Source organism: Artemia sp. Qi Xiang Cuo, chromosome 4 (genome assembly GCF_049724085.1).
Source record: "Artemia sp. Qi Xiang Cuo chromosome 4, ASM4972408v1, whole genome shotgun sequence".
NCBI classification, from domain to species: Eukaryota; Metazoa; Arthropoda; class Branchiopoda; order Anostraca; family Artemiidae; genus Artemia; species Artemia sp. Qi Xiang Cuo.
Genome location: NC_142797.1, coordinates 24206594 through 24220030, shown reverse-complemented (window position 1 = coordinate 24220030; position 13437 = coordinate 24206594). Strand labels below are relative to the sequence as shown.

The following is a 13437-nucleotide window of genomic DNA, read 5'->3' as shown; positions in this document are numbered from 1 at the left end:
TCCATTTTGTTCAACGTAGTTGAAAGTTCTTTAAATTAGGTCTTTTAAGATGATAACCCCCTCAGAGCCCTCGGTGCGAGGGTTGTAAGTTATGCCCTGGGGGAATATAAGGTTTATATAGAAAGTTCTTGTAGAAATTTCAAAAAGGACTCATTTGATTGGAAATTGAAATTGCCCTTTTTAATAGGCAAAAGTGAGTGGAGAGTAATTAACCCCCCTCTTACGCCCACCATTTCCCAAAAAACATTCAATCAAAGTTTAGAGATAACCATTTTGTTCAACGTAGTTGAAAGTTCTGGATATTCTGTATTTAAGGATGACAAACCCCCCAGAGCCCCAAGGGCAAAGGTTGTAAGTTCTGCCCCGAGGGCATATTTGGTTTTTATAGATATAGTTGTCGTAAAACTTAAAAAAAGGCTCATTCCATTGGAAATTGAGAGGGCTAGTGCCCTTTTTAATAGTCAAAAGTGATTGGAGGGTAACTAACCTCCCTCTCACGCCCACAATTCCTCCAAACACATCCAATCAACATTTTCAGATAGCCATTTTGTTAAACATAGTAGAAAGTTCTGGAAATTAGGTCTTTGAGAATGGCATCCCCTCCCCAGCACTCAGGGCAAGGGTTTTAATTTATGCCCTGGGGCCCTGGAAAGTTTTGTCGTAGAAACTTCAAAAGGGCTTGTTTGATTGGAAATTGAAAGAGCTAGGGTCATTTTTAATAGTTGAAAGTTATTCGAGAGCGGATACCGCCCCTCTCATGCCCACCATTTACCCAAACAAATTCACCTACCATTTCCCCAAACACATCCAATCAAAATTTTGAGATGGCCATTTTGTTTAACGTAGTCGAAAGTTATGGAAATTAGGTCTTAGAGGATGACAACCACCCTAACAGACCTTAGGGCCAGGGTTGTAATTTATGCCCTGGGGGCATTTGAGGTGCTTATAGGAAGCGTTGTTGTTTCAAAATGGGCTCATTCAATTGGAAATAAAAAGGCCTATTGCCCTTTTTAATACTCGAAAGTGATTGGAAGGCTTGACCTTTTTATAGTAAAGATCGATGTGGGTATAATGTTTTATTTTTTTGTTCTTGTTGTTGTTTAGACCAGGGCACTTCGTATCGAAGGAGTTGTCTTGGAAACTTCGAAAAGGGCTCATTCGATTGAAAATAGAAAGGGCTGATGCCCTTTTTAATAGTCGAAAGTGATTGGAGGGCAACTAATCCCCCTCCCACGCCAACCCTCCCATTTGCCCATTATGTTTAGAAACTAAATGTTGCCTTAAGATTAAATCTAAATGCACTGTGTTAATGCTAATTCCCAATAAGGCATCTGAGCAGTATCCCAAGAACGACTGAGACTATTATATTCTATCTTTCGGGGCTACTTCTGATCTTAAAGTTTAACCAAATCAAAATAGCGTAAGTGTATCCAAGGTATTAAGGAAAGTAAAACAGATTTTTTTGTGAATGGTATCAATTTTTCCATTTGAGGTCAACTAGAGGAGGTATGAAACTAAATGAAACAGTACTATTTGTGTCCAGATTTTTAAAAGGGTGTATGTTGTTAGAAATTGCTGAAAATTTTTCTCCAACATACAAATAGCAGGCCAGACTATAGTCTTAAAAAATGAAAAGATTTAAAGTATTATTTTCTTTTTCCCTGAAAATACTATGCCAATATAAAACGAACAGAAATTAATTAAAAAAACTTTTTCCACAAAATAAGTTTTTCAAAGAAAAGTAAAGAACTCCATTAAACAAAAAATGAGCAAAAATCAAATCAAATAATCTACCAAGCGTGAAACTACCACAAATCAGCATCGATAAATAAATGAAACCCAAAACAAACAGAAATTACAATAAATAACCGAGTCAAACTCAAAACGAGCAGAAATTAACATAAGTTGGGCGCAAAACCCCTATGGCTTCCCAAGGCCAGAACAAAATTTGCACTTTACGGAAAAAATACAAATGAATGTGCATTGTCAGTTTAATATACATTTACTGATATTTAGTAATCAAAATGTTAATATTATTTGATTTATTAAAGTTATAAAAGTAAAAACATTTATATTTTTTTCAGTAAAGTGTAAATGTTTTCAGTAAAGTGACCGACTGTTCTGTCGTGTTATTTTTTTTGTATTATTTAATCAGTTTATTTTTCAGAAATTGCAGATCCTTTGCAAGTTAAGAATGATGAACCCTTAAAAGTTTCAAATATTCGTCATTCATTCTATGGCTTGGACACTCCTGAGAGCAGTTCTTGTAAGTCATCTCAGGCTCTGGTTGGCTCTTTCAAGTTAAAAGAAGAAGGTATTCTTTCAAACAGAATGTGAAATCCTTTTCAATTTGTTAATTTTACATTAGTCTAGTTTTTTCTCATCAAACAGTTCGTGGTAACGAACTGTAAGTAAGGAGCGACCCGGCTCAATGGTAACCGAAACTCTAGAAAACGGTATTTTGATACGAATAGATACACCAAAAGAATCAGATTTTAATGTTGATTTCAAATATGTAAGTTTCATCAAGTTCAACCCTACCCATCAAAAGTTAGGCGCGTGAGAAAATTTGGCCGATTTTCGAAAAAAGGAGGAAAGACCCCCTAAAAGTTATAGAACCCTAATGAAAATCACACCATCATATTCAGCGTATCAAAGAACCCTACAGTAGAGGTTTCAAGCTTCTATCTACAAAAATGTGGAATTTTGCATTTTTTGCCAGAAGAAAGATCCCGGGTGCGTGTTTATTTGTTTGTTTGTTTTTTTTCCTCAGGGGTAATCGTATCGACCCAGTTGTCCTAGAATATCGTGGGAGGGCTCACTGGAACGGAAATTAAAAGTTTTAGTGCCCTTTCTAAGTGACCAAAAAAAATGGAGGGCAACTAGGCCCCCTCCCACGCTTATTTTTTTCCCAAAGTCACCTGATCAAAATTTTGAGATAGTTATTTTGTTCAGCATGTTCGAAAATATAATAAGCATGTCTTTTAGGATGACTTAATCCCCCAAAGTTCCCGGGGGGAGGGCTGAAAGTTATGAACTTTACCCAATGTTAACATATAGTATTGGTTATTTGGAAGTATACAGCCGTTTTCAGGGGAGATTTTTCCTGGTAGTGGGGGGGGATGGGTCAAGGGTTATGTGGGAGGATCTTTCCATGAAGGAAGTTGTCATGGGGGAAGGGACATTGCTATGAAGGGGACGCCGGACTTCCCAGCATTATTTAAAAAAAGATCAGAAATTTAATATAAAAAACAAGTATTTCAACTGCAATAGCAGCAACATCGAAACTTTAAACGAACAGAAAATATTACATATATGATTGGGTTCACCGCGTAGTCAATACCTCGCTCTTTAAGCCAAAGATTTTTTAGTACTTTCATAAGAGCTATTTATTCTAATTAACGGCCTTTGTGATTAAGCGGTCATTTTTAAAGAATTGGAACAAAATTCGAACTTTCGCTTAAAGAGCAAGGTATTGACTAGGGGCGAACCCCCTAATAAACGTATTAAAAATATATGAATATAGAAGTTCGTTACGTAAGTTAATTCGTAAGTTACGTATATTTATTACTAATAAAAACGTTCGTAAATAAAATTAAACAAGTTTCGAGAAAGCCATTTAACTAAATAAAAGTAAAATAATATGAAAATTTTGTTTTAATTATTCATGTACAGTGAGCTAAGATCAAAACCTGCATTTATTCAAAAACGTTCAAAAATTAAATAAAAAAAACAAGTTTTTCAAACTGAAAGTAAGGAGTGACATTAAAACTTAAAACGAACAGAAATTATTTCGTATATGAAAGGGGCAGTCCCCTCCTCAACGCCTCGCTCTTTACGCTAAAGTTTGACTCTGTCTCACAACTTTATTTTTTAAAACAATAAAAAACTTTAGTGTAAAGAGCGAAGCGTTGAAGAGGGGACAGTCCCTTTCATATACGGAATAATTTCTGTTCGTTTTAAGTTTTAATGTCGCTCCTTACTTTCAGTTTAAAAAACTTGTTTTTTTTTATTTAATCATATCAAGCATTAACAGCTTGGTATATAACGTAATTTCAATTTTTAAGAAGTAACGTAATTTTAACTTTTGTAATGTGTGAAGAATATAGGGCAAATGTTCTGAATCTCAATGCTCCGAGAAGACTTAATAAAATGATTTTAATTAATTAACGTAAATGAGTAAGTTAATTAAACTGTCGAAGTAATTATTGCAAAATTCATCATTAAAAAAATGTTAGAACAAAACGGCCCTAAAGACTATTTTTACCTAATATTCTAACCTAAAGACTATTCTAGACTAAGAGTAAATAAACTTTCATGGCTTAGTGAAATTTGTCAGAAAATGGCAGATTTTGTCAGAAAAATCACTGGCAGTTTTAAGGCAAAACTAATGCAAATTTAATTAAACTTGGAAATTTTTCATTCTTCCCATGTAGCATCTAGCAGAGTTGCCATCTAATGCTTGAAGCTAAAATAGTTTGTCAGCAGATTTGGTCAGTAAATTTTGTTAGCCAAAAACTGCTGGCAGTTTTAAGTTAAGAATTCTTCAAAAATTATCATTGCTAAGTTTTTACGATGATATTTTACAATTTCAGTATAAGCAAAATACATAAACAAAAACCTGCCAAAATATGAGTATGCAACAGCTTAAAAGAAACATTTCCCATGGCAAAGTTGAAACTTAGCTGGTCAGCCATTTAAGTTTTTTCTGTATTTTTATTTGTTCAAAATTTTGGAATTTACAATAAAAGCCTAAGCAAGATGTACTAAGGCTTCTCCTTTGAGGTAATAAAACAAAGGGTTCATTGCATAACTTACTGCATGTTTTGTTTTGCCATATGTTCAGTAGTGCTGTTTTGTCGTTCAATTGCTTTATCTTTTAGAAATTGGGGATTCTTTGCAAATTGAGGATGATCAGCCCATGAAAGTTTCAAATTTGTCTCATTTATCCTATGGTTTGGACACTCCAAAGAGCAGTTTTTGCAACTCATCTCAGGCTCTCTTTGGCTCTTTCGCATTAAAGGAAGAAGGTATGCTTTCAAACAGAAAGAAGGCAAAAGGCATTCCATCCTTTAGTTTATTTTACTTTAGGCTATTTTTTTTTATCGAATAAGGCATAAACTGGTATTTTGACTTTCTTGGTCTCAGTCTTTGGGAAACTTAACCTGATTTTTTTCTTTCAGGGAATTTTAATTTTTGTATTTTGTTAAGAATATAGGGAAAAGGCTTGGAGTGTCTAGATGTTCTCAGAAGGCTTAACAGAATAATGTGAATTAATTAACGTAAAATCAATAAATTAAGTAACTTGGTCAAGAAATTCTTTAAAATTTCTTGAAAAAAAAAATAAAAAAAATAGAAATTCTTGAAAAAAAAAAAAATCCTAGGTGCAAGCTGTTATCTAGAGTCTGTTTTAAACTAAGAAAAAGGGAGGGGAGGGGTTTCACATATTTATTTAAGCTTTTCTTTTTGTTCTACTCCTGAATCTTGTTTCAAGGCTCAAAACTTCAGAATACATTACTGAGAAGCGAAGACAAAAAAAAAAAAAAAAAAAAAAAAAAAAAAAAAAAATTGTGTAAGCAAATTGAAGAGGCCAGAACCGCTCCTGCTTTCCCCCTAAATATGACCGATGCGCATTGACGATCCGAATTTGAAGCCCCTCCATCTCCCAATAAAAATGCTGGAGTGACGCCCCTGACTGGAGGTATTCAAATATTTCCTTGAAATAGCCATATCCTAAAAAAAAAAAAAATTATTTCCCTTCGCCAAACTGTACGGTTTACAACTCTGTATTTTGTCAAGAAAACGACAAAATGAATAAAAAAAAAAAAATGCAAAAACTGCTCCTGTTTTTTTGACAAAAAATGCAAAAACTGCTCATTTGCAACTTCCAAGTGTTCAGGTATCGCTCAGAGAGGAAAAGTATGTATTTAAAAAACGCCAACAGTGTTCCTTTGGCAGCACTGAAAACGAATAAAATATTTATAACAAATTGCTAGATGCATATTGAGTACATTCCAAAGGTTTGCCCACTTATGTGTATGCAAAGTAGAGTGCCCCAGGTTTCATGAAAAGGTGCTATACTTAGCATAGTATGAAATTTAACTATGTTACTGTATCTCAGAATTGTCAACCATAATAAACTTGAAGTCAGGCTAGAGGGGATTTAATGACCTTCTGTAAATGTACCATCCGTTTCAAATCTATTATATTGATGTGTCTTTTACCCTGGCTAATATCCTGACAAATTTTTTTCCAAGTGTGATTATTATTCCGAAAAGTTCCTTTTAGGTTTTAGCCCAAGTTGAAATCACCCCTGCAAAGTATGTGGGGATAAGTCAAGTGGAGTGCATTATGCAGTCATAACCTTGGAATGATATTAAGGATTTTCTAAGAAGGTCACAAAGGAGCATTGTAAACTATGAATGCCCTCGAAAAAAGAATTGTGTTGGCGACAGAGTCAACCGAAAGCGATGCCAATATTGTCGACCGGAAAATGTTTGGCATTTACCATCATTTAGTATCATATTTTCTTATTTCCTACGATAATGTATGTTTTTTGCCATACATGTAACAATACCAAAATGTGCTTCATTAATTTTTAGTCAATTAGAATAAATAAAATTTTATTGAATAAAGAAATCACTATTGGTTTGCTGGTGAACCACACAAAAAGGAAAGAACTATTGGGAATTTCTCCTGATTATGATTTTTCACAGGACCTCCTGTAAATTTTACGGCTAATGAGCACACTTTCTAAGGACATCTGCTCATACTTCTCAGGAAAGGCTTCCTGATCCCCCCCCCTCGCCTCCTACCAAAGGTTACTCCTATGTGTCTTACGAATTTGAATTCAAATGTTTCTTCAAGTAAAAAAAAAAATTCTAGTGCACCATTTTTGTTTTCGTTAGAACTTATATGATTATTTGTCGAAGGGGGGGGGGCATAAGATATCTTTTTCTGTCTTATTTATGTCCCATAAATATTAGAATATCACTTCTGATATTCTAACTCACCTTTCCATTTCAGTTGACTTGGGTTTCTACAATTATTGAATAAATGTCTTGCAATACAAAATGAATTTTTACATGGTGTAAGACATAAAAGCCAGCACACTGCACCCTGCAATGTTAAACAAGTGGCAATGTTCAATGTAGCCTTTCTCTTGTGAAAGGTTTCCAACAAGTGACGACCATGGTTCTTAATTTTTAGTCCAGGAATGTGTCCCCTGATCATCCAAAAATAGCTAAAATGTATCCATCTTTAGATCTTAGAAACTAGGGATTAATTTTTAGGTAAATAGATAGATAGATAGATAGATAGATAGATAATTTTATTCACCCACTCGATACAAAACCACAAATGGCACGAATGGAGTATATAAAAAAAAAAAAACAAAAAAAACAATTAACTGCAAAAACAAAAACAAACGTTACGAAACACCGCCAATAAATAAAGACATTATTAAAAAAACTCACTACGGACGAATTGCAATTGCCAGACTACTCTGCCCAAGCGACCCCAAAAATTCAGAACGACGTTTCGTCGCAGCAGCAATCGGATCTGTGATACCGAACCTTGCAGACATCTTGGAATTTTTAACCCACGGTGGTGTATTTAAAAGAAATTTTGCATATTTGTAAAAAAGTGATCGAAGGTTTCTTTTATCACTAACACTAAATATATGCCAAAACGGTGATAAAGCCAGAAAGTGTGGGATCACCAGTGCATTATATAGCCTAGCTCGAATTTGTCGATTATATTTCGCTTTAGTTGAAGATAGCGCCCCGTAAGCCTTACGTGCCTTTTCTGCGAAATTACTTATTTGGCGAGCACGTGTAGATGCCATGTTATGACCTATAGGCATTCCTAAGTACATTATGGAGTCAGACAGTGGAACCTCTTGAGCACCAAATTTGACAGCAAGATCTATACAATCTGCATTTCTCCTATTGAAAGCAACAATCTCGCTTTTACTTGCATTAAAAGATAGGCCTATCTCTCTATAAGCATCATCTAGAATCTGAAAATTTTCTTCAATACGAGACAAACATCTACTTAAATTAAAAATATCATCTGCGTAATTAAGTAATGTTACATCCAAACCTCGGAAAATGCAGCTCATTTGCACTAACTTTTGGGCCTCGAGAACACTATTATTATACAACCGGGGTTACGAAATTGCACCCTGCCTAATGCCCTTTCTAACCGGAATAGCTTTTGGCAATACAATCGGCCCGTTAGGAGACGGGACTTTAACTTGGACTCGAAGCTTCTTATACATATCCCGAAAAGGCAAAATAACCGATCGGTCCACACCACGTTTATGAGCAGACACTAATAACTGGGGATGTATCCCAGAATCAAAAGCACGTCTAACATCGTGACTCGCCAGAATAAGGGATTCATTCAGTTCATCAGCTTCTATTAATATATTAGCAAGAATATAATGGACGTGCTCGCGACCAACACCTTTTTTAAATCCGAACTGATTATCGGGGGTAGAACATTGAAAAGCAATATGATCTATAACTATCAATTCCATAAGCTTACATAAAACCGGCGAAACAGTTATAGGGCGGTAAGATACGCATTCAGACGGATTTTTCCCTTTTTTCAAAATAGGTGTAATTACTCCAGTACCAAAAACGTCGGGAACGAGACCAGAATTAAAGATAATTTGGAATAGAAGCTCTAAATGACTCAGGAGACCAGCAGTACCATGTACAAGATGCACCCCACACAACTTGTCGACACCTTTCGATTGTTTCTTTTTTAATTTTGAAATTGCACGAATCAGATTAGGAACAGTTACTATGTAGCCAACACCAGAACTAGGCAATTCCATGAACTTATCAAGTTCGACTTCATATTTATCTTCAAGATCTTGTTCGGGTGGAGAGAACTCAGAAGTAAAGTGGGACACCCAATCTTGCTCAGAGATCACAGGTTCGACACTATTCTGATCACCATTACGTTTAAGAAATCTCCACACAGCATTTGGATCATTACTTATCAATTGACTATGTTGATCGATCACTTCACATTTATGCTTAGACAAAATCTTAGCAAATCTGCGTTTGCTGAACAGCCGAACTTCATTTACAAAACCTGATTTCGGACGACCACACTCGTTCCAGAGCCTAAGCCAAAATTGTGCACGACCACAAGCTTCACTGAGAGCAGGGTTTTCGGACCACTTTGGAATTTCCGTTCCCACTTGGACTTTACGAATGGGGACCGCAGCGGCCTCGGCAGATAACAGTGCGTGAGATATTTCACTACAGTAGATGTTTAGTAGCAGCTGTTTCTCTTCATCTTGAATACATACACTCTGCTGTAGTAATTGGAACGGCACTTTAATCTTTGTGAGAATCTCATCCAATACGTAATGATAAGTAGCCAGGTCAATTTTACTCCAATTAGTTTTGATTTTCCACTTCTTTTCATTAGTTGGGGGGTTAGGAGAGGCAGGAATTACTCGAAAAGTGTTTATAATTGGAAAGTGATCAGACGCGCTTACGCTCAGATCTACGTGCGAATTGCCGCAAGCTGGAGATTGGATGGAACTTAACATGAAGTCGAGAGATGAAGTCGAGCCTGAGTTATGGATATAAGTAAAACACAGATCATTGTTAGCAAGACGAAGACCGTCACAGGAAGATAGGAGGATCTGTGCTCGAGCGTTAGACTCATCAGTCAAGTCACAGTTCACGTCACCAGCGACTATACATTCAAGGCCCTGGCTAGAACAGCTGCCCACCGAACTCGATAGCTTACTGCAGGCTTCACTAAATTTTTTTTCTGATTTACTGTCTCTGTAGTCTGTTGGCATGTACACAGAGTGGATAACAGTTTTGTGCACCTTAACAGCAACAAAAAAGTCTGAAGATTTATACAGAATGGGATTTAACCTGCTGCTAACAAGAATGGCGATTCCACCGGACGGCCTTCCCCTGCCCGATGACTTTGCAGGAGTAGCAAATACTTTGACGCCATCGTTTAGCTCAAGCAGACTAACGGCTTGATTCGAGAGGAAGTGTTCCTGCACACAGAGTACATCGTTATAACATAACAATCCTTCTAACAGTGGCATTTTATCAACCACTCCACCATTTAAGTTCCATGAAACAACCCGTATAGAATCACCGATCATTGTTTAGAATTTAGCTTCTGAGCTACTGGACATTGGAAGCTGTAGCACGGGTGTCGAGAAGAACCACACAGAGCGCATTTGGGGGCATTTTGGCATGGATTGTCCCGAGAGCTGGAATGATCTCCACCTCACTTTGAACATTTCGGGGGATCTACACAAGATTTTGCTGCATGTCCGTAGGACTGACAGTTGTAGCACTGCATCGGTAAGAATTTAAATTCTGTAATGGGTAGTCGCTCGTAACCAAAAATGGGCGGAGAGTTCATTGCGTTAACGAGATGAGCTTTGCTTTCAAACTGTAATTTGAATGACCGAGTACTACCAATTTGTACGGCATTAACACAGTTCGGTACAACTGAGCGCAGTTCGTCATCTGAAGTTTCAGTGGGAACGTGGCGGATTATTCCGAAGAAAGCGGGAGTTTTTACTTTAACACTTATAGTTGAGTCACTTTTACCCACTGCCTCAGCCAGGGACTCGGCAGCATTCTTGTTGTTCAAGACTACTCTCCATTCAGATTTCCTAGGTTTCAGCTCCACAATGTTCGAACTAATATCACCACATACTCTGTCCAAATAGGATTTCCGAGCGCTAGGGTTCGAAAGATCTTTCGGGGATTCTTCAAAACAACCGCATATGACAGTTTCGACATGATCGTGTTGGTTTCTGCCGCAGGCATAGCAGAGACAGAAGGAGAGGGATTAGAATCCACGTAACTATCGAACTTAGCACACAATTCGTTTACTTTCCGGGTTAGGGTAGCCGTCACTTCTCCCGGGATTATCGGAACTTCATCAGGTTCGAAAATCACAAACCGCGGCAACGAGATATTTTTATCTTCACAAACCCGAAATACTTTTAATATGTCCAGGATATCATCGGTGTTCTTCGATCGCGCAGTAACACGTGTGGTAATTCCTGCTAGGGGCCACAATAACTCCTTCGCCATTGCAATTGCGTCCTCTGAGAAAAACTCGACTGCTTTTTTCGCTATATCCTCCGAGCGATTACCAGCTTTTATCGCACGGAAAGCATAATTCAGTAACGCATTCCAAACCAATTTCTCATTACTCCCCATCGCAACAGCCACGTCACAATCCGTAATGCAAAATCAAAGTCCGAGGGGAGGAGCCAGTTCAATAAACTACGACGTAATACAGAGCTAATTAAGCTAATAAGCGAGGGAAGCGTAGTTTCTTGCTACCTGATCCCCGCAGTTTAAGGGAGTCACACTCCCGGCAGGTACAACGGCCCTTGCGACAAGAAACTCCCCTCTTCTGCTCGCTTATTAGTAAAATTTAATAATATGAACGCAATCTAGAATCCGCTATTAAGAATTATTATAGATGACGCTGTTTTGCTTCCAAGCAAAGAGCATAAATTAGTAATAATATTATAAGGCAACTCCAGTTAAATAAATCTAATCTTCAACACAAATTATATGAGAAGAATTGAAAACTATGCTTCCTTACTGTTCCTGGGATCACAGATTCCAACTCGAGCACAACCTTGGTTAAAGAATCAAACTATTTCCATATAAATTTAACATTTCAAACTTAGTAATTTATTTGCTTCCACTGATAAGAAAGTTACTTGTTTAAATTAACTGTTTAAATATCTAGATTAAAAAAATACAGCATTCAGAAAGCTAAGAAACAAACTTACCTCTAGAATCCAAATATTTTATTGCACCTATTTAGCGATAGTTTATTGCACATATTGAGAACACTATTTTATGCTCGGTACCTTTCTCACCTGGAATCTGATTGCTTGAAGTATTAATAATCACTATTGAGTCATAAGTCAACTACCTGACATTTTTCTCTGATCTTCTAGGTTTTTTCCGTAATGGTCGCTCTAAGAAGAAACGTGGTGGACTTGTTAAAGACTTGTCAAGCACAGATGATACTATTTGGCTGACCAGTGTGTCCAACTATTCTAAACTACATAGAAAAATCTATCTAAAAACAACTGTTGAGATAGAAAAGTTAACAAAACGGACTATTGAAGAAAACTGCTGTGGTAAATGGCGGTGTAGTGCTTGTGGAAAGATTGAAAATTCTTTTTATTTCTTACAACTGCATAAGTCTACAAACTGTGAAACAGGGTTGTCATTTAACTGTGAAATTTGTCGTAAAGAAATAAACAACTACCCAGATTTTGCCATTCATTACATAGAACATGAAGCTGATAAAAAGAAGAAGTGCCCCATTTGTTTATGTCCGAATGTTCATGACATAAAGGAACATGTAATTGTGGAGAATCATCTTTCTGAGGACATTACTGGATTAAAACTTACTGCTAATAAATGCACGAGAAGCAATGAAAAGGCAAAATTGGAAGTATTTTTCAATTCCACCATTGATGGATACTGTCAAGGTATTTATATGTTAGTATTGTAGTGTTCACTATAATTCCAAGTGAACCCAAATTTTTGAATAGCTTAAACTTGCTTTAATATACTAATGCATACACTGAGAATAGGCACTGCATATCGTGATTGTACAATTGAGTCTTGCCATTTTAACGAAAGCCTTGTTATTTCAGTATGTCATTTTGATCTTCAAAGATAAAAACTGAGAATTCATAGAGAAATTAATTATTGTGAAATTGAACAATTAGAAATGAGAAAAATAAGAAACAAAAGTAAATGTTGCATTTAATATTTTTTTTTTCCGATATTAGATAAAAATATACATCTCTTTAAAGCGACTAAGTCGCCTTGGCCACGAATAACTGAAGATGAAAAGGTTACGTTGGATAACAAAAAGATGGATCAAGTGGACAGCTTCTTTTACCTTGGTAGTATTATTAGTAAAGACGGTGGAAGCAGTGAAGATGTAAAAGTAGAATAGCCAAGTCTCATGGTGTTTTTTCACAGTTGAAAAAAGTTTGGAATAATAGGAATATAAGTATGCAAACCAATATTAGAATATTGGAAGCTACAAGAATGACAGTGGTCAAATATGGTTCAGAAATTGCCTCCGGTTTTTTTTTTTGGGTATCCGGTTGACTGACCGTATTTCAAACAGTAGGTTGTACAAAAAGTCTGGTTCAATCACGCTTTCTAGGGCTATAATAAGAAAAAGGTTGAGATTGCTTGGGCACGTTCTGTGGATTAAGGATGACAGATTGCCGAAGATATTCCTTTTCAGCCAACCATCTGGTGCTAAACAGAAAGCAGGTTTTTTGCGGTTGGGGTGGGAAGATGTTGTAAAGAAAGATTTAAGGGAAATGTGAACTTACTGGGAGGATGTAAAGAGGCTTTGAATATATTAGGATGG

The 13437-nt window shown here is 36.5% G+C and overlaps 1 protein-coding gene and 1 pseudogene across 4 annotated transcripts in view; both read left to right on the top strand.

The window, feature by feature from the left end:
- The window catches only part of LOC148952915 (uncharacterized), a 38362-nt gene extending 25792 nt beyond the window's left edge, over nt 1-12570 (top strand). For all 3 annotated transcript variants that reach the window (XM_089088171.1, XM_089088169.1, XM_089088170.1), the window contains exons 4-6: nt 2168-2314; nt 4884-5030; nt 11990-12570. In XM_089088171.1, coding sequence (XP_088944297.1) covers nt 2168-2314; nt 4884-5030; nt 11990-12555 — 860 coding nt within the window. In that variant the 3' untranslated portion in view covers nt 12556-12570. The remainder of the gene's footprint in view (nt 1-2167; nt 2315-4883; nt 5031-11989) is intronic.
- The window catches only part of LOC148952914 (uncharacterized), a 383133-nt pseudogene that overhangs the window by 319454 nt on the left and 50242 nt on the right, over nt 1-13437 (top strand). The window lies entirely within an intron of this gene.